The sequence below is a fragment of the Hemiscyllium ocellatum genome, chromosome 32 (genome assembly GCF_020745735.1).
Source record: "Hemiscyllium ocellatum isolate sHemOce1 chromosome 32, sHemOce1.pat.X.cur, whole genome shotgun sequence".
Lineage (NCBI taxonomy): Eukaryota > Metazoa > Chordata > Chondrichthyes > Orectolobiformes > Hemiscylliidae > Hemiscyllium > Hemiscyllium ocellatum.
Genome location: NC_083432.1, coordinates 23708352 through 23727956, shown reverse-complemented (window position 1 = coordinate 23727956; position 19605 = coordinate 23708352). Strand labels below are relative to the sequence as shown.

Below are 19605 nucleotides of genomic sequence, written 5' to 3'. Positions count from 1 at the left end.
CAGTGGTTCTTAAAGGGAGTATTGCAGATCACCACTGGAAAGGAAAGTTTATTCAAATATTTAGCCAAAATTTTGTTGTTTCTGATTTTGGATCTTGTTTCAGTTTTAGAAATGCAATGGAACATTTTGTTTTTAGGTTCGCCAATTAATTGCTAATACTGAAGCAAATGTTTCTAATAAATCATCATAAAAATTGATATTCTTAAAGTACAATGACAAATCAACATAATTTAATTTAAAAATGACCTTTATGGGTCTCAACAACAGAAAAACCTAAACCTAATATCCACTACCTTTTCTGAGTTCCAGGACATGACAGAAAGGTTTTAACAAGAAAAGGAGACTTTTTCAACCTGTAAAATTGCTTCCATTTTAAGTATGTAACCCTAATATTGAGCAGATGACTCAATGAGAACAAAACAAGAGAAGGTTGAAACTTTTTCTCCATCAAAATACATAAAAGTTCCCTCGAGCAGATAAGAAGAGTCAACATATGCCTGGTTCATAAAGAATGTACAGGAGAAACCTGTCTTCTATAGTTCATAAATGAACACTTTAGTCCAACTCGTCTATGCTGACCAGATATCCTAAATTAATCTAGTTCCATTTGTCAGCACTTGGCCCATTTCCCTCTAAACCCTTCCTATTCATGTACCCACCCCCAGATGTCTTTTCAATGTTGTACCAGCCTCCATCATCTCTGATGGCAGCATATTTCCCACATGCACCAACTTCTGCATGAAAATGTTGCCTTTTAAAATCTTTCCCCTCTCACCTTAAATCTATGCCGTCTAGCTTTGGACTCCACTAACCTGGGAAAAAGACCTTGACTATTCACCCTATCCATGCCTCTTGAGATTTTATAAACCACTATATGGTCAGCAGCAGCCTCTCACGCTCCAGGGAAAATAGCCTCAGCTATTCAATTGCCATTGTGTTGGACGTATTCCTGGAAGTTTCGTCACCTGACCATTCATTTCCAATTGTCCCACCTTCACTGATGGACCAACACACCTATTAATCAAAGTGCGCTGCCTGCCCAGGGTAATTGAAAGGTACATAAACTCTCTTACTCAATTAAGTGAATTGTCAGTTCATATTATTACAGCTAGTAAACAAAATTGCTCAAACACATTATTTTCAAAGTGATTCTTCTCTCTTTTAGTTGTAATGGTGTTGAGAAGATTAACATTTAATTCTTCATCAGATGCCAAACTATTGTTCCTGTGGATTTTGGCACTCGAGGCTAATACCACCTTGCAGAAGGAAAGTTCAGAAGGCTTTCTTACTTAGGTATTTAAATACTTACACTTTTCATCTCTACTTTTGTGAAGATCTTGTTGAGTACAAACATCCTGAAGGGAACGGTCAGGATGAGCACGAAGGGGAAAGCCAAGGCTGCAACAGACTTGTTGATTGCCCACAGAATTGCAATGCATATAATCTGAATGAAAGTAAACAGATGCATACGCCTGGTTCGAACCTAGAGAACAAACATTGAAATTTTGAAGTCATTTCAGGAAGAATCCAAAGCCTTTAACATTCAGGCCGTGAGAAATGATCTTGTTTTAAAAAAAAGTTACTTTCCTTTTTTGCAAGTTATTCTAGATCAGATTGTCATTGACTTGGCTGGTACCCTGGAAAGAAAGTGCAATACTCATAATGTCCTATTTTGTAAGCAATAGATGGGGCCAGCCATTCACTGCATTCATAGCCATTTCACTTGTCATTGAAAGTTCTAAGTGAGTTTGTGCTGAATATCCTGTAATTAAGAGTGATCTTGAAGCAAAAGCCTCTGAGCAGTTCTGTGATCTATGTGAAAAAGGCAAGCATTTTTTTAATCAAATGCTTCAGGAAGAGCATTTGTTTTGAACCAGAAACAAGTTAGAATGTTTAATCTGTGCCCAATCATGGACAGAAATCCAAATAAAGAGTGAAAGGAAGATAGGATGAACAGAAACAGTGTGATAAAAGTGACAGATAGGAAAAGTAAAAACAAATTTATTTTTGTTAATTTTTAGAGATCTCAATAATTAAAATCTGAAGCAATGAAGCTTTCTATTTGTAACAGTTAATTTTCAGTATCAAAAAGGTTGTAGGACATGAATTAAGGCCTTTTTCATACTGCTAAAAAAATTAGTGGAATAGACAAGTCCTCATTAATTCTGATTAATTTAGTGGTATCTACCCATAAGAACTGCAGCTTCAAGCTGTTCAAAGTATTTCAATACCAAGTCTCTTATTGCGATACCAGCATAATGACTAGAGAATTAGGCCAAATTAAACAACTATTTACTGACTTTGGTGTTTGCACAAAGTTTCTATCTACTTTATACTTGGCAGTAAGCCTTACTGTTATATCTAAAATAATTCTGATCCATTGTGATCAATATCTGCCTCTTCAGCAGATCACGTGCGGTGCTGGAAAAGCACAGCAGGTCAGGCAGCATCCAAGGAGCAGGAGAATCAATGTTTCAAGCAAAAACCATCATCAGGAAGCTGAAGAAATTTGGCCTGACCTGCTGTGCTTTTCCAGCCCCACACTCTCAACTCTAAACCCCAGCATCTGCAGTCCTCAATTTCGCCTCTTTGGTAGATCATACTGGTTGAATGCAAGAACTAACCTTGCGGACATAGATGCAGTCTGGGTGGTACTTAGGTGGGACCAGGAAGAGGAGTATTCGATCAAATAGCTGAATTCCATACAGAGATGTCACTCCCATGTACAAGAAGATTCCAAATAGAACAGCAAGTGGGATCATACGCAAAACAGGTCCGATCAAAATAGACAAACCTGCAAAATTAAACCATTCAACATATTGAGAGAACATTTAATGGATTGATTTACAACCAAGTTTTATGTTTGTTTGCCTAAATAATTGATTCACAATTTGCAGGAGTGGTCAGATGAGAGAGCTATTAGCGCAAAGTGATGGATACTATTGGTTTCTTACTGCTCTGCCAGTCAAAATAAAGTCTTTGTTATTCAGTACCTGGTCTTATACACATTGTCAGCTCATTGATGTCTGAACACTGGCAACTTTTCCATTTTCAGAAAACTATTCATTGACCTTTTTAGAAGCTTGAAGGGGTTACAAGTGAATGTACAGTGCTGTTTGTGACATGTTGCTGTGTGCAAATCAGCTAAAACATAAAGTACATTGCAGCAATAACTACACTTCAAAGTAAATTCTTCATACTGTAAATTGCTTGGGACCTCTTAAGTTTGTGAAAATTATAAAAGGAATGCAAGACTTTATATTTGTTGCACAATTCAAAAAAAAAGCATAATGTTTCTCTGGTGCTTCAAACGACATGTGACTTTGACCCAACATCTTGTTTCTGATTTTGATGCTGTTGCTAAGCGCAAAATGGCCACTATTTTCACCTACATAACTGCATGCTAAAGCAATTAATTTTTGGGAAGTAATTTAGGTGACTCTATGATCAGGTGAGGTACTGTTGTACAATGTGCAATTATCATAGTTCCAATTGCACAACACAACAAATTTTCTGTTTGCTCACAGCTACCTGACAAAACCTCTGCTCGTACTGCAATTGTCATGAATTGGAGGTATAATAGTATATATTTTGTAAAGAAAGTTAATATGGATGCAACGAATCTTAGAAATGGCTTCCAGTAGCCAATTTACCTTCCCTTATGGATTCAATAGACATTGGAACAAAGTATACTTATCTCCAGAAAATCTCAAGACACATTGCAAATTCAATGAACATATCCAAGAGTGAATGAAAATTCACGATAATGGTTTCCATGGAGGTGTGAGTACATCACAAAAAGCCTGAAAGATTGAGCTCCCTCTGTACTAATAGCTGAAACATTTAAATGGCTAATTATCTTGAATAAAAGATAATGAGTGAGACTCCACTCCAGATCTAGGCTAAACCAATACCTAATGTGGAAGCATGATACAATAGCTGGGGCATTTTTAAGTTTGGAACTCATTAAGAAATCTGGCTCTAAGTAGACATTCTGAGGAGAATTTATTATGAAAGAAATAACCACAGCTTCTCAACAGGTAGATAAAGAAAGGTAGAGAATCGTTATACTGATCCAAGCTATCACAAACTAAAGAATTTGAATGAAAGGTCCCCGGTTTCAAAATGTTTACTCTGCTTTCTACCCTTGGATCTTGCTAGATCATTTCTGCTTTTGTTTCAGATCTCCAGCATCCACCGTTCTTATTTTTATGAAGAGCTACAACCTGTACAGTTCTAAAAATGAAACAAAACAACATCCACTCACTCACGAATAACAAATGTTAATGTATGTATTCCAAAAATTATTAACCTTATACTGTGTTATTTGTCTGATAATATAAATTATTATCAATGACCCTGTGACTGATTTCTCAGGTCATTCTAAGCGATGTCAACCTGCAAAACAACTTACTGAATAATGCACCTGAAAGACAGGCTTGCTGCAGTAAAGACCCAAAAAAAACTTTGAAGAATTATCAAGAATGCAGCTGTACAACATGTACTGAGTTAAAAATCACTCAACACCAGGTTATAGTCCAACAGCTTCCAAATAAACCTGTTGGATGATAACCTAGGGTTTAACTTTGACCACCCTAGTCCAATACCAGCTCCTCATATTACAATGTACACTGGCTAATTTGCTCTTACTCACCCACTAGAATAGCAACCACAAGTCCAGTTATTCTCTGTTCCTTTACTTCTTGAATCTGGGGTTTATCACCTGGTGCGACAGATTTGCTCATCACAGTTAAGGCATTAGCATGAGTAACTGTCCTCACGGTGGCAGCACTGAGCCAAGGGACTCCAAAAATGGCACTAATTCCTCCCATTACCACAATCAACAGCAAGTCCACATGGAATCCTGAGCCTTTCACCAGCTTCCGATCTGCTTTACTAATGATAAGTCTGAAAGAGAAACAAACCAGTTAGATGGTTGCATTTTAAGAGCAATTTGGAATCACTATTCACTCAAGGAACCATTTATTTAGTGATTATAACCAGAGATAATCATTCTGAAATGGTTACCTTACTTTGTAACATATGGGGTTAATGTCTGTACATTAGATGGGAGACTACATCATAACTGAAATTGGATCACGTGGAAGTGGAACCTGAGTAAAGAAGGTTATAAATAAAGACCTACTGAACTAGTCAATGTTTATTAGTGTGCAGTAGTCTGGTGTCCAATTTATGCATGTCTAAGGCTCCTCGAATCTGCTCATATTATTTATGAAAGGACAATGTAGTGTGACCAAACAAGAAGATAGTAGGCAAGGTCAAAAAACTTAGACAAATTAGTAGGTTTTATAAAGAAGAGGCGAGCAAGGTCAAAAGACTTAGGGATGGATTTCCACAGCATTATCCCAGCTGGTTGAAAGGCCACCAAATGCAGCCTTAAGAGAAAAAAAAACACGGTAGGTCAGAATGAAACAAAGTCTGTGTGATGCATGGTTATGGGGCAGTGGGGTTTACAGAGATGGAAATGTACAAAGGACTAACAAATATAAAGGAATTTAAACATAAGGATAAGCATTTTAAATTTGAATTTGGAAGGATTGAAACTAATATAGATCAATAATGAAGGGACAGGAACATAGAAACCTAGAAGATAGGAGCACGAGAAGGGCATTCGGTCCTTTGAGCCTGCTCTGCCATTCATCACAATCATGGCTGATCGTCCAACTCAATATCCCAATCCTGCTTTCTCCTTTTAACTTTTGGTCCCATTTGCCCCAAGTGCTATTTCTAGATGCCTCTTGAATACATCCAATGTTTTGGCATCGACCACTTCCTGAGGTAATGAATTCCACAGACTCACCACTCTTTGGGTGAAGAAATGTCTCCTCATCTCCATCCTAAATGGTCCACGCTGACCCCTGGTTCTAGCCACACCCACTATCATGAACATCCTCCCTGCATTTACCCTGTCTAGTCCTGTTAGAAATGTATAAGTCCCTGTGAGATCACCCTGTACTCATCTGAATTCCAGTGAAAACAATCCTAACCTGATCAATCTCTCCTCATACGTCAGTCCTACCTGGAATCAGGCGAGTAAAAGTTCACTGAGTCCCTCAAGAGCAACAGCATCCTTCCTCAGAAAAGGAGACCAAAGCTGCACACAATATTCTAGGTGTGGCCTCACCAAGGCTGACGTAAGATGAATGTTTATTTCAAACCCATTGACTCCCACCCCTCCCCCTGTAAAAACACAATCTCTTACTCCCAATTCCTACGCCTCCCCAGTGTCTGCTCCCAGGAGGAACAATTCCACTCCAGGACATCCCAGATGGCTTCCTGTTTCAAGGACCACAATTTCCCCTCCCAGGTGGTCAACAATGCCCCTCAGCATATTTCCTCCATTTCCCACAGCTCTGCCCTTGAATCCTTCCAACCGCAACAAATACAGAACCCCATTGGTCCTCACCTTCCACCCCACTAATTTTCAGGTGCAGCACATTATCCTCCACCATTTCTGCCACCTCCAATCAGATCCCACTACCAGATTATATATATATATATATAAAATCAGCATTCCGCAGAGGTCATTTCCCTCCATAAATCTTTCGTTATGTCCACACCACCCACCAACCACCCTCCACACCCACCACCTTCTCTTGCCACTGAAAGAAGTGTAAAACCTGTGCCCAGACCTCCCTCCTTCACCTCTGTCCAAGGCCCAAAAGGATCTTTTCACATCCAGCAGAGATTTTCCTGGACATCCAAACATCTCATCTTCTGTGTCTGTTGTTCTTGATGTAATCTCCTCTACATTGGGGAGACCAGGACTCCAACTCGCAGAATATTTCTGGGAACACGCACCAACCAATCCCATCGCCCTGTGGCCGACCACTTCAACTCTCTCTCCCAGTTTCCCAAGGACGTGCAAATCCTGGGTCTCCTCACCACCAAATCCAAGCCAGCCAACAACTAGAGAAAGAATGCCTCATCTTCCACCTTGGGACTCTGCAACCAGATGTCATCAACATTGATTTCACCAATTTCGTTATCGCCCCTCATCCTACCTCACCCAGACACAACTGTCCAACTCAGCATCATCCTCTTGCACTATTCTACCTGTCCATCTTCCTTCCCACCTATCCATTCCACCCTCCCCTCCGATCTATCACTATCAACCCTCACTTGCATCTGCCTATCTCTTTCCCAGCTACCTTGCCCCGCCCCCATCCCTATTTATCTCTCAGCCCCCTTCCCCCACCTTCCCCCTCGCCCACATTCCTGATGAAGGGCTAATGCCCGAAATGTTGATTCTCCTGCTCGTCGGATGTTGTCTGACCTGCTGTGCTTTTCCAACACCACTGTTTTGCACTCAGATCACCAGCATCCTCACTTTCTCCTCCTCACAAAGGTTCTGTATAACTACAATGAGACATCCCTGTAGTTGAAACCTCTTGCAATGAAGGCCAACATATCATTTTCCTTCTTTACTACTTGCTGCACCTGCATGCTTACCATCAGCGACTGGTGCACAAGGACACCCAGGTCCCATTGCACATTCCCCTCTCCCGATTTACAACCATTCAGGTAGTAATCTGCCTTCTTGCTTTTGCTTCCAAAGTAAATAACCTCATATTTATCCAATTTATACTATATCTGCCATTGATTTGCCCACTCACCCAACCTGTTTAGATCATGCTGAAAAATCTCTGTGTCCTCCTACCCAACTTGCCATCAACTGAAAACTTTGATATGTCACATTTTGTTCCCTCATCCAAATGATTAACATATATTATGAAAAGCTGGGATCCTAGCACCCATCCCTCTGGCACCCCACTAGTTATTGCCTGCCAATTTGAAAAGGACCCATTAATTCCTACTCGTTGTTTCCCCTCTGCCAACCAGTCTCCTATCCATCTCAATACACTTCTCCCAATCCCATGCACTTTAATCTTGCACAAAAATCACTTATCTGGGACTTTGTCAAACACTTTCTGAAAGTCCAAACATACCACATCGACTGCCCCCCCCCCTCTTGAAGTCTACTTGTTACGTCTTCATAGAATTCCAACAGATTTGTCAAGCATAATTTCCCTTTCATAAATCCATGCTGACTCTGTTTGATTCTGCCACTGTCTTCTAAATACTCCACTATAAATTTCTTGATAATGGATTAGAGAATTTTCCTCACTACCAATATTAGGCTTACTAGTTTTAATCCTTTGTTTTTTTCTTTACCTCCCTTTTTGAATATTGAAGTAACATTAGCTACCCTCCAATCTGCAGGGATTCTTCCAGAGTCTATAGAATCCTGGAAGATGACCACCAATGCATCCATTATTTCTATAGCCACTTCCTTAAGTACTCTGGGATGTAGATTATCAGGCCTTAGCGATTCATTTGCCTTCAATTCCCTCAATTTTCACAGCACCATTTCTCTACTAATATTGATCTTCCTCAGTTCTTCCCTCCCACTAAATCTTGCACTCTCCAACATTTCTGGTATCTGATTTGTGTCCTCTTTTGTGAAGACAGAGCCAAAGTATGTATTCAGGTGCTTAGCCATTTCTTTGTCCCCTGTTACACATTTCCCCATTTCTGTCTGTAGGGGACCTAGGTTTGTTTTCACTAATCTCTTTCTCTCCATGTACCTATAGAAACTCTTAGTGTCAGTCTTTATATTCCCTGCAAGCTTACTTTAGTACTTTTCCCCTCCTTAATCAGTTCCTTGGTCCTTTTTTGTTGAATTTTAAACTGTTCCCAATCCTTAGACCTATTGTTTTTCTTGACCAATGAATATACTATCTCTTTGTAATCCATGGATTAGTCCTCTTACCCATTTTGCTTTTGTGGTAATGTTGAATTGGTGTGGACTAGGATACAAGTAGAAGGGCTTTGGCTAAGTTGAAATCTACGGGAGACTGGCCTGCTGAGCATGGGGATGGTTGAGTCTGGAGGTAGCAGATGTATAGATGAGAGAACATAAACCACAAGTGTGACAGAAAGTGAAGAATTGATAAATAATGCCAGTGTTTTCAATTGTTCCAAACAATGATTAAAATAATCAATAAATAAAACTAATGATCTCATCATAACTCTAATATTTTTCTGATAATTTTAGATTCAAAGATACATCCCTTTATAGAATCATAGAATCATAAAATCCTTACAGTGTGGAAAGAGACCATTCAGCTCATTGAGTCTACACTGACCCTTTGAGGAGCATCCCACCCTATTCCTAAAACCTGCATTTTCCATGGTTAATCCACCTAACCTGCACTTCCTTGGACAAGTTGGGACAACTTAGCATGGCCAAACCACTTAACTTGCGCATCAATGATTTTGCAGTACAAAGGAATTTGAAAGAAAGGGATAATGGACAGTGGATAATGCCATTTCTCATCCTGACTTTCAGCTGTAGTCCTTCAATGAACTTTGCAGGTTGTATTTTCAGACATAGCTCATTCAACATGACTTTGGCTTTTGAACTCAGTTTTTACTGTAAAGGAAGAAATAGAGGCTAGAGAAATCAGTGAAATAAATATTGATATTTTGAATTACAGAAGAGGATTTGCTGGAGGTATTAGAAAATATAAAGGTGGATAAATCTCTGGGACCTGATCTGGGTATACCAAGAGGTTGTGGGAATTTAGTGAGGAAATTGTGAGGCCCCTTGCAGAAATATTTGTATCATCTATAAACATGGAAGAGGGGCCAGATGACTGAGGAGTGGCTTTATTTAAAAATGGGTGTAAGGAGAGGTCTGGGAATGAGAGACCCGTGAGTCTGACATCGGTAGTGGGTAAGCTGTTGGAGATTATTTGAAAGATCGGATTTATATGCATTAGAGAGGCAAGGAATGATTAGGGATAGTCAGACGGCTTTTCTGCAAGGGAAATCATGTCTCACAAACTTGAAAGAGTTTTTTGAGAAAATAACAAAGAAGATTGATGAGGGCAGACTGGTAGACTTTGTTTACTTGGATTTTATTAAAGCCTTTGATAAGGTTCTGCATGGTAGACTAATTCGTAAAGTTAGATCACATGGGATTTGGGATAAGCTTGCCAATTTAGATACAAAATTGGCTTAATGGCAGGAGACAGAGAACGGTGGTGTTTTTTGGAATAGGGGGCTGTGACCAGTGGTGTTCCACATGGATCAGTGCTGGGTTCACTTTTGTTTGTCATTTATATAAATGATTTAAATGAGAATGTAGAAGGCATGTTTAGTAAGTTTGCAGATGACGCCCCAATTGGTGGTATAATGGACAAAGAGGAAGATAACAATGATATCTTGATCAATTGGGTCAATGGACTTTGGAGTGGTAGGTGAAGTTTAATTTGGATGAATGTGAGGTATTGCATTTTGGTCAAACAAACAAGGGGAGGACTTATGCAATTAAAAGCAGGGCCCTGTGCAATATTGTAGAACAGAGAAACCTACTGGTTCAAGTACACAATTCTTTGAAGTTTGCATCACATTTGGATAGTGGTTAAGAAGGCATTTGGCACACTTGTCCTTATTGCTCAGACCTTTGAGTATATGAAGTGGGATAAAAGGTTGAAGTTATATAGGACATTGATGAAGCCTCTTCTGGAATACTGTGTCCAGTTCTGATTGCCATGTTATAGGAAGGATATTACAAAGCTGGAGAGGGTTCAAAAAATGATTTTCCAAAGTGTTGCCAGGACTGGAGGGTTTGAGTTATTTGGAGAGGCTTTGATAGTTTGAGACTTTTTCACTGGAGTGTAGGAGGTAGAGGGGTGACCTTGTAGAGGTTTGTAAAATAATGGGGGGTATAGATAAGATGAATTGTAAGTGCCTTGGGTGGAGGAAGACCCAGAGGAATATGTTTAAGGTGAGAGGTGAAAGGTATAAAAAAGACTTAAGGGGCAACACTTTACAGAGAGAGTGGTTTGTGTGTGGAATGAACTTCAAAAGGAAGTGGTGGATATGTTTTAAAGACATTTGGGTAAGTACATGAATAAGAAATGTTTGGAGGCATAAGGGCCAAGCGCAGACTAGTGGAACTAATTTAGTTTGGGATTATGGTCACCGTGGACTAATTGCGCCGAAGGGTCTGTTTCTATGCTGTATGATTCAATGACTCTATGAATATACACTTATCAATACTTCAGGACATAGAAACTGCCTTCAAAGCACTTACGTTGTGATTTGAGATTCCATGAAGACAAGGATAAAAACTAACATGGCTGGAAGAGCTGCACATATCATCATCCACCAAGGAAATCGGTGAGTCAGGCTGATGAGCCAACCTCTCTCGGAGCTATTTGTCACCTGAAGACCATCTGGAACATTGAGTTTCTATAATGAGAAGAATTAAATTGAGTAAATAGCTTTGGAAAATAAACAGTCATGTATATGATAACCAACATCATTGAGTGAGACAAATTTTTTTGTGAGCTCAATATTAGATCTGTTCACAAGCCAATCTCATGTTTAACTACTGAGAACCAAATTACTGATTAATCCACATAAAGGCAGCTTCACTTCACTTCACATCGTATGATGTTCATTTCCTCACTCTAGAGAGCCTTCCCACATTTTATCCAATTCAGCAAATGTTGATCAGGTGCTTGAGTTATAAGTAGAAGTTGGATTGGCTGAGATTATTTTCCCTGGAAAGTGGGAGACTGAGGGGGTGACCTTAAAGACGCCTATAAAATAATAAATGGAATAGATAATGTAGATGGCTGACTGCCTTATTCCCATGGTAAGGAAGTCTAAAACTAGAGGGCATAGGTTAAAGGTGAGAGTGGAGAGATACAAAAGGGTCTAGAAGGACAATTTGTTTCACACAGAAAGAGGTGAGTTTCTGAAATGGGTTGCCAGAGGTAGTGTTTGAAGCAAGTACAATCTTATCGTTTAGAAGAAACATTTAGACAGGTACATAGATGAGATAGGTATGGAAGGATATGGACTAAACATGGGCAGATGGGACTAATTTAATTATGAAAACTGCATGGCATGGGCAAGTTGTGCCAAAGGGCCTGTTTCATTGCTGTAGACCTCTACAATTTTAACCAAAGTTTAGGATTGCCAAAATGTGCACATTTGTACTCTGGAGCGCAACTAACCAGGAATATATAACACAGCCACACTGGTGTAAAAGCTAGAAATATCCAATAACAACAGGGAATGTGGGAGATATGCAGCAGGTCTAGCGGTATCTGTGGAGACAGTGTGGAGTTAGCATTTCAGGTCAATGAGCTTTTTGTCAGAACGAAAAGCAATTAGAGACGTAACACATTTTGATCAAGTACAGAAGTGCTGAAAGTAGACAAAACAAAAGTTTAAAAGGTAAGGTGGGTAATAGAGTGGAATTCTATAATTAAAGGTCAAAGGTGTGATGGCAAAAGGTAGTGGCAATGGAATAAATAAAGAAACAGAAGATGGATCTCAAGGAGATTTAAACAAGCAAGATAGAATTATCAGCAATGGCTGCTGTATAAAGAGAAATTAAAAGCAGGGCAACGGTTATAATTTGCAAACATTGATCTCAATATCAATACTGTAAGGCTATAAAATATACTATTGGGAAAGACAGGTCCAGTTTTTTAAGTTTCATGAGTTTCATTGGAACAGTATAGAAACCAAGGACAGACAGGTCAAAGTGGGAGCAATAAGAGAATTAAAATGATCTGAAACTCAGGGTCACACTTCGGGAAACTGAACAGTGACTCAAGAAGAAGATCCTTATCTTTTTTTTAGGCACGTAATGGCTTTCCCGATACAACATTGACTTAAATTATTTCAGACAATACCTTTGAAGCCTCTTTATGTGTTTGGGTATTTTTGAGTGAGATTTGTTGGTGATGATTCCGTGTTCCTCATATAAACTTCCCCAATTCCAATTGTTCCATATCCATCTCCTTTTGGTCTTCACCATCAGCCTTTTCACAATTTAACTTTTCTACCCATGCCCATCCCAGAATCACTCCATCCCTACATTCACTGCCTCTGTAATTCTTAAAGCTTGTTACGACTATAAAATTTGACAGTTCTGATGGCTTGAAACATTGGTTCTGTTTTGCTCTCTTCACAAATGCTGCTAGACTTGCAGAGAATGTCCAGGGCTTTCTGTTTCCGTTGTTACAATAGAGCACTGCTGGTCTTCCATCAGCTGGAATAATTCGATATTTGAATCAGGGGTCCAGTGAAAGGAACATAAGCCAACTGTAGAAAACCCACCCATCCTAATCCTATCAAAAAGCTTCTGCACACTCGGCAATAACTTCATAAAATACCACGGAACAGTCTGCTATCTGGAAGTAAATTTTGAGTCTGCTACAAAGGCAAATTCAGTTTCAATCTCTCACTCTAGATTAGAGTGGTGCTGGAAAAGCACAGCAGGTAGGCAGCTGAATCATTCCTGATGAAGGGCTTTTGCCCAAAATGTTGATTTTTCCTGCTCCTCGGATGCTGCCTGACCCGTTGTGCTTTTCCAGCACCACTCTAATCCAGACTCTGATCTCCAGCATCTGCAGTCCTCACTTTCGCCCAGTTCAATCTCTCACTGTAAGCCATGTCATCTCAAAGCCAACTCGATGCCCAAAGAAATTTTGCTTACCTTCACAGCGAAGGAAGAGTCTCAGTTGACCAGATAGTCATGACTAACCATACTGACCTGTGTGTAAGTGTCTTTAATAAAGAAATCCACCAGCACCATGGCAAAGATGGCAATAGGAACACCAAAATCACCAACAATGCGACGGATCTAAAAAGAGGAGGAAATCCATTGTAAAGTTTACTATAAGTGATCAAAGGCCCATTGCCCATTTGATTAACTGGATGGAGCAATGATATTGCTTTGAGGTGCAAATGGGAGATTTTTCTGTGAAAGTTTTCTATTGTATTATCGGGGATTAGCAAAGTTCATACATTTGGTGGTGTGGCTATGGGTGGTTACAGATGAGATAGGTCTCAATTCATTGCAAGGTAGATATACCACATCACAGAGTTCACAACCTTGCTACTGGAGCAGTTAGTTCATCTAATAGACAGATAGGGAGTCAACTATGGCTGAGAGGATACAAACATAGCGTTCATAAAATTCAATTACCACCAATCCTTGCTGAAGTTATAGTGCCCCATGGACAAGGATTTCTGATTTGGCTGTCAGGCAGGGCCAAGTTAGTTGCACTCTTGTTCTGAACCATGTGGTTCGTGGATTAGAACCTAAAAGTTAAGATTGACCCTCAGTACCATACTGAATGAGTGCTATGCTCTGTTGCTATTTGGATGATCATGGAGTAAAATGACAGAAAAAGAATACCTGGTCATTATCACATTACTGCTTATAGGAGTTAATTAGCCTTCCTTTCTCTCTCTTTTTCTTTTCCTTTCCCTCTCTCTTTCTTTCTGTTCAGTATGAGAGTTGTGCAAAGCAGTCATGACAGATGACAGACACCAATGTGGCAATATTAAGGAAATGCATATTGTCAAATTCAATAAGAAGGTAAACTCATCATCTAACCAGAGCTTATGGCTGCTCTCTCATTAGAGAGATATGATTGCTGGTGGTTTAACATAGGAGTCATCACAGCTCAGGTAAGAGGAAATGTTGAGAAAGCAGATCTTTCATGGTAACTTCAGCCAGTGTAGGGTAGTTTGGGATGCCTCAGAAGTTTATTAGTTTAAGAGTATTTGGACATTCTGATTTGATTTGTAGAATTAGATTGGCTCAGCAAGGCCTGAAGGATTAGTTGAGATCAGCAGAATTTAGAACTGAGTTTGTACGGAGGCCTAATCATTTGATGTAGGTGACATAGCCGAGAGAGATTAGAGTCATAGAATTTTTCCAGCATGGGAAGAGGCCTTTCAGCCTATCAAGTCCATGCTGGTGATCAAACATCCATCTATTCTAATCCCATTTACCAATACTTGGACCAATGCCTTGTATGCAGTGGCATTTCATGTGTTTCTCTAAATTGTTCTGAAGTGTCTTGAGGGTTTCCACCTCTCTCACCTATTTATGCAGTGGGTTCTAGATACCCAAAACTCTCTGGGTGAAAATATTTTTTCCTTAAATCCTTTCTAAACCTTAAAACTGTGCCTCCTGGTGTTGACTCCTTTATTAAGTGGAAATATTTTTACCTATCTACCCTACACCTCAATCAGATTCCCTCCTTCAGCTTTGTCTGCTCTGAGGAAAATCACCTCTTTATAGGTGAATCCTGGTGCATTTCCTCTGCATTCTCTTTCATGCAATTATGTCCTTTCCATAGGATAATGACTAGAACTACACACAGTACTGTAGCTGGAGCCTAACTAATATGATATACAGCTTCAATCAGTGGGAGTTAAAACAAAAAATACACTTTGTGTTAGGATAAAACAATCCACTTTCATAAATCACTATTTTAAAAAGTATAGAGGGAACTTGTGGAGGTGGGTTCCATGTGAGGCACTTAAGACATTAACTGTACAGTATAAAACATCAGTTTATCTGTCAAAAAGATAACATTTATGCACCTTAAAACATTTAATTTTTGAGAGCATAATCTGCCCAATTTATCTGATCATTCAGACTGATCTTGACCATATAAATAGAGTGAACTGAGCATTTCCTTAGAAATGTTTATTTTGGTCAAATAATGAAAAGTTAAATTTTTAGTAGCATTACTTACGGTTCCTGGAAAATATTGACTGGTTTTCAACTTTCTTAAGGAAATGGCTATGAAGAAGGTTCCGAACATGAGAACAAGGGACAGCAGAGCTGTGTTGGGCTCCGGTAGCTTCCCAATTTGTGTGTCATTCACTGAGGTCATATTGTAAGTACGAAGCAAAGGGTGCGCCTTAAAAATCTGTTTAATAATAAAACCGCAATGAGTGAAGAAAACTTCTTGCCATTAAATGTATCCTTTTTTTCTGAATAAAAAATATGACATTTTTTGAGAACTTTTCTGGCCAGCCTTTGGAGAAAGACTGTGTGAGTAAGTCAGCAGGGAGAGTTTTAATGATCATTGCAACTTACTATCTCATTCCTTTAAATAGAAGCCTAGACTGACATCAAGAGAGACAATCAAAACCAAAAATCAGTTGATTTTTTTTTACTCCTCACATGGCCTACACAGCAATGCCATCACATTCTGTGTAGAATAAGACTGCACGGACATCCATTAAAGTGACATGGCTTGCGCAAGTAATTCTACCAGACTTCTCCAGCATTTCAATGGCTAATTCATATGCAACGATGAAAAATGTTCTGTACAGATTTGGTTTACCAGTCTTCAATGATTAGAAACTGAATCTCAATATTGACTGGATGGGAATTAGATGGTTAGGGGCAGAGGAGAGTGATTAACTGTCATGCCATTGGTATTATGAGATTTTAATTTTAACTTTCAATATCAGCAGACAGTCACAACTACAAGGAGAGTAATGTAGAGCAGTAATATACACATTTTAGAGTCTCTTAGTGTCCTGACTGTTCTGCCCACTAGCTTAGCTCAACAGGAGAGGCAAATACCAGCTGAGCCTTGATGAGGTAATTGAAGGTGAATCTACATGTATTTAAAACAGGATCTTTCTTAGCTACTCAGACGAGCAGGTTCAAATTCTAATCTGTGGGATTTGTAAAGGTGTGGCCAAGTGAGTTGCCATGGGTAGTTCTGACAAAGACCAGCTACTGCCAGACAGGCAAAGTTAAATTCATCCCGAAATATTTTATAAAACAATATGAAGACTAATTAAGACTATTGGAACATACCACCATAAGATATTGGAACAGAATTTAGAAATTTGACCCATCAAGTTTGCTCCACCATGGTTGATATATCTCTCAAACTCATTCCCCTTCTCTCTCCCCATAATCCTTGATCCCCTTACCAATCAAGAACATAACTATCTCTGTTTTAAGTATATTCAGTTGTTTGACTTCCGCAGCCTTCTGCAGAATTAAGTTCCACAGATTAACCACCCTCAGGTGGAGGAAAGTCCTCCTCATCTCAGTTCTAAAGGGTCATCCCTCACTTTGAGACTCTACCCTCGAGTTCTAGTCTCTCCTTCTAGTGCAAGCGTCTTTTCCACATCCACTGTCACCTGGCCTTTCAGTATTCTGTAAGTTTCAATAAAGTACCCCTCATCTTTCCAAATTCCATCAAGTATAGACCCAGAGACACCAACTGCTCCTTATATGACAAGCTCTCCATCTCAGGGATCATACTTATAAGCTGAAAATGTGTTGCTGGAAAAGTGCAGCAGGTCAGACAGCATCCAAGGAGCAGGAGAATCGATGTTTCAGGCATGAGCCCCTCTTCAGGAATGAGGAGAGTGTGCCAAGCAGGCTAAGATAAAAGCTAGGGAGGAGGGACTTAGGGGAGGGGCGTTGGAAATGCGATAGGTGGAAGGAGATTAAGGTGAGGGTGATAGGCCGGAGTGGGGGTGGGGGCGGAGAGGTCAGGAAGAAGATTGCAGGTTAGGAAGGTGGTACTGAGTTTGAGGGTTGACTGAGACAAGGTGGGGGGAGGGGAAATGAGGAAACTGGAGAAATCTGAGTTCATCCCCTGTGGTTGAAGGGTTCCTAGGCGGAAGATGAGGCACTCTTCCTCCAGCCGTTGTGTTGCTATGTTCTGGCGATGGAGGAGTCCAAGGACCTGCATGTCCTTGGTGGAGTGGGAGGGGGAGTTGAAGTGTTGAACCACAGGGTGGTTGGATGGTTGGTCCAGGTGTCCCAGAGGTGTTCTCTGAAACGTTCTGCAAGAAGGCGGCCTGTCTCCCCAATGTAGAGGAGGCCACATCGGATGCAGCGGATGCAGTAAATGATGTGTGTGGAGATGCAGGTGAACTTGTGGCGGATATGGAAGGATCCCTTGGGGCCTTGGAGGGAAGTGAGGAGGGAGGGTTGGGCGCAAGTTTTGCATTTCTTGCGGTTGCAGAAGGTGCCGGGAGTGGAGGTTGGGTTGGTGGGGGGTGTGGACCTGACGAGGGAGTCACGAAGGGAGTGGTCTTTTTGGAACACTGATAGGGGAGGGGAGGGAAATATATCCCTGGTGGTGGGGTCTGTTTGGAGATGGCGGAAATGACAACGGATGATATGATGTATATGGAGGTTGGTAGGGTGGTAGGTGAGGACCAGTGGGGTTCTGTCCTGGTGGCGATTGGAAGGGCAGGGCTCAAAGGAGGAAGAGGGGGAAGTGGAGGAGATGCCCGCTTCTCTGCCCTTGAGCCCCGCCCTTCCAATCGCCACCAGGACAGAACCCCACTGGTCCTCACCACCCCACCAACCTCCATATGCATCATATCATCCGTCGTCATTTTCGCCATCTCCAAACAGACCCCACCACCAGGGATATATTTCCCTCCCCTCCCCTATCAGCGTTCTGAAAAGACCACTCCCTCCGTGACTCCCTTGTCAGGTCCACACCCCCCACCAACCCAACCTCCACTCCCGGCACCTTCTCCTGCAACCGCAAGAAATGCAAAACTTGCGCCCACACCTCCCCCCTTACTTCCCTCCAAGGCCCCAAGGGATCCTTCCATATCTGCCACAAATTCACCTGCACCTCCACACACATCATTTACTGCATCCACTGCACCCGATATGGCCTCCTCTATATTGGGGAGACAGGCCGCCTACTTGTGGAACGTTTCAGAGAACACCTCTGGGACACCCGGACCAACCATCCAACCACCCCGTGGTTCAACACTTCAACTCCCCCTCCCACTCCACCAAGGACATGCAGGTCCTTGGACTCCTCCATTGCCAGACCATAGCAACACGACGGTTGGAGGAAGAGCGCCTCATCTTCCACCTAGGAACCCTCCAACCACAAAGGATGAACTCAGATTTCTCCAGTTTCCTCATTTCCCCTCCCCCCACCTTGTCTCAGTCCCAACCCTCGAACTCAGCACCGCCTTCCTAACCTGCAATCTTCTTCCTGACCTCTCCGCCCCCACCCCCTCTCCGGCCTATCACCCTCACCTTAACCTCCTTCCACCTATCGCATTTCCAATGCCCCTCCCCTAAGTCCCTCCTCCCTACCTTTTATCTTAGCCTGCTTGGCACACTCTCCTCATTCCTGAAGAAGGGCTCATGCCCGAAATGTCGATTCTCCTGCTCCTTGGATGCTGCCTGACCTGCTGCATTTTTCCAGCAACACATTTTCAGCTCTGATCTCCAGCATCTGCAGTCCTCACTTTCTCCCGATCATACTTATAACCCTCCTCTGGATCCCCATCAATGCTAGCACATCCTTCCTTAGATTTGGGACCCAAAACTCCTCACAATATTCAAATTTGGTCTCACTAGATCCTTTTACAACCTCAGCAATACATCTTGGTCTTGTATTTCACCCCTCTTTAATGAATGCTAACACTGCATTTGCCTTCCTAATTGCCAATTAAACCTGCATGTTAACCTTAAGAGAATCCTGAATTAGGACTCCCAAGTCCCTTTGTGTTTCAGAATTCCAAAGCCTATCCCCATTTAGAAAACAATCTATGCCTCTATCTTCCTGCCAAAGTGTATAATGTATTAAAAATGAAAGAAAGATGAATTGCTCTTTATCTTCATCATATCCCCATTCTTATTTAGTCAGATTATCCTTAATTGATTTTATTCATTCATGAGATTGCTATCTGTTTTGTAGGAGGTGTACTTATCCAGGCAAGTGGAGAATTTTC

At 40.9% G+C, this 19605-nt stretch overlaps 1 protein-coding gene across 6 annotated transcripts in view; it reads right to left on the bottom strand.

Moving 5' to 3' along the window:
* LOC132830817 (anion exchange protein 2-like) overlaps window positions 1–19605 on the bottom strand; it is an 88079-nt gene that overhangs the window by 3798 nt on the left and 64676 nt on the right. For all 6 annotated transcript variants that reach the window (XM_060848681.1, XM_060848683.1, XM_060848684.1 and 3 more), the window contains 6 exons: window positions 15609–15785; window positions 13607–13696; window positions 11126–11283; window positions 4655–4908; window positions 2625–2794; window positions 1310–1483 (listed from right to left, as the gene is read on the bottom strand). In XM_060848681.1, the coding sequence (XP_060704664.1) occupies window positions 1310–1483; window positions 2625–2794; window positions 4655–4908; window positions 11126–11283; window positions 13607–13696; window positions 15609–15785 (1023 nt within the window). The remainder of the gene's footprint in view (window positions 1–1309; window positions 1484–2624; window positions 2795–4654; window positions 4909–11125; window positions 11284–13606; window positions 13697–15608; window positions 15786–19605) is intronic.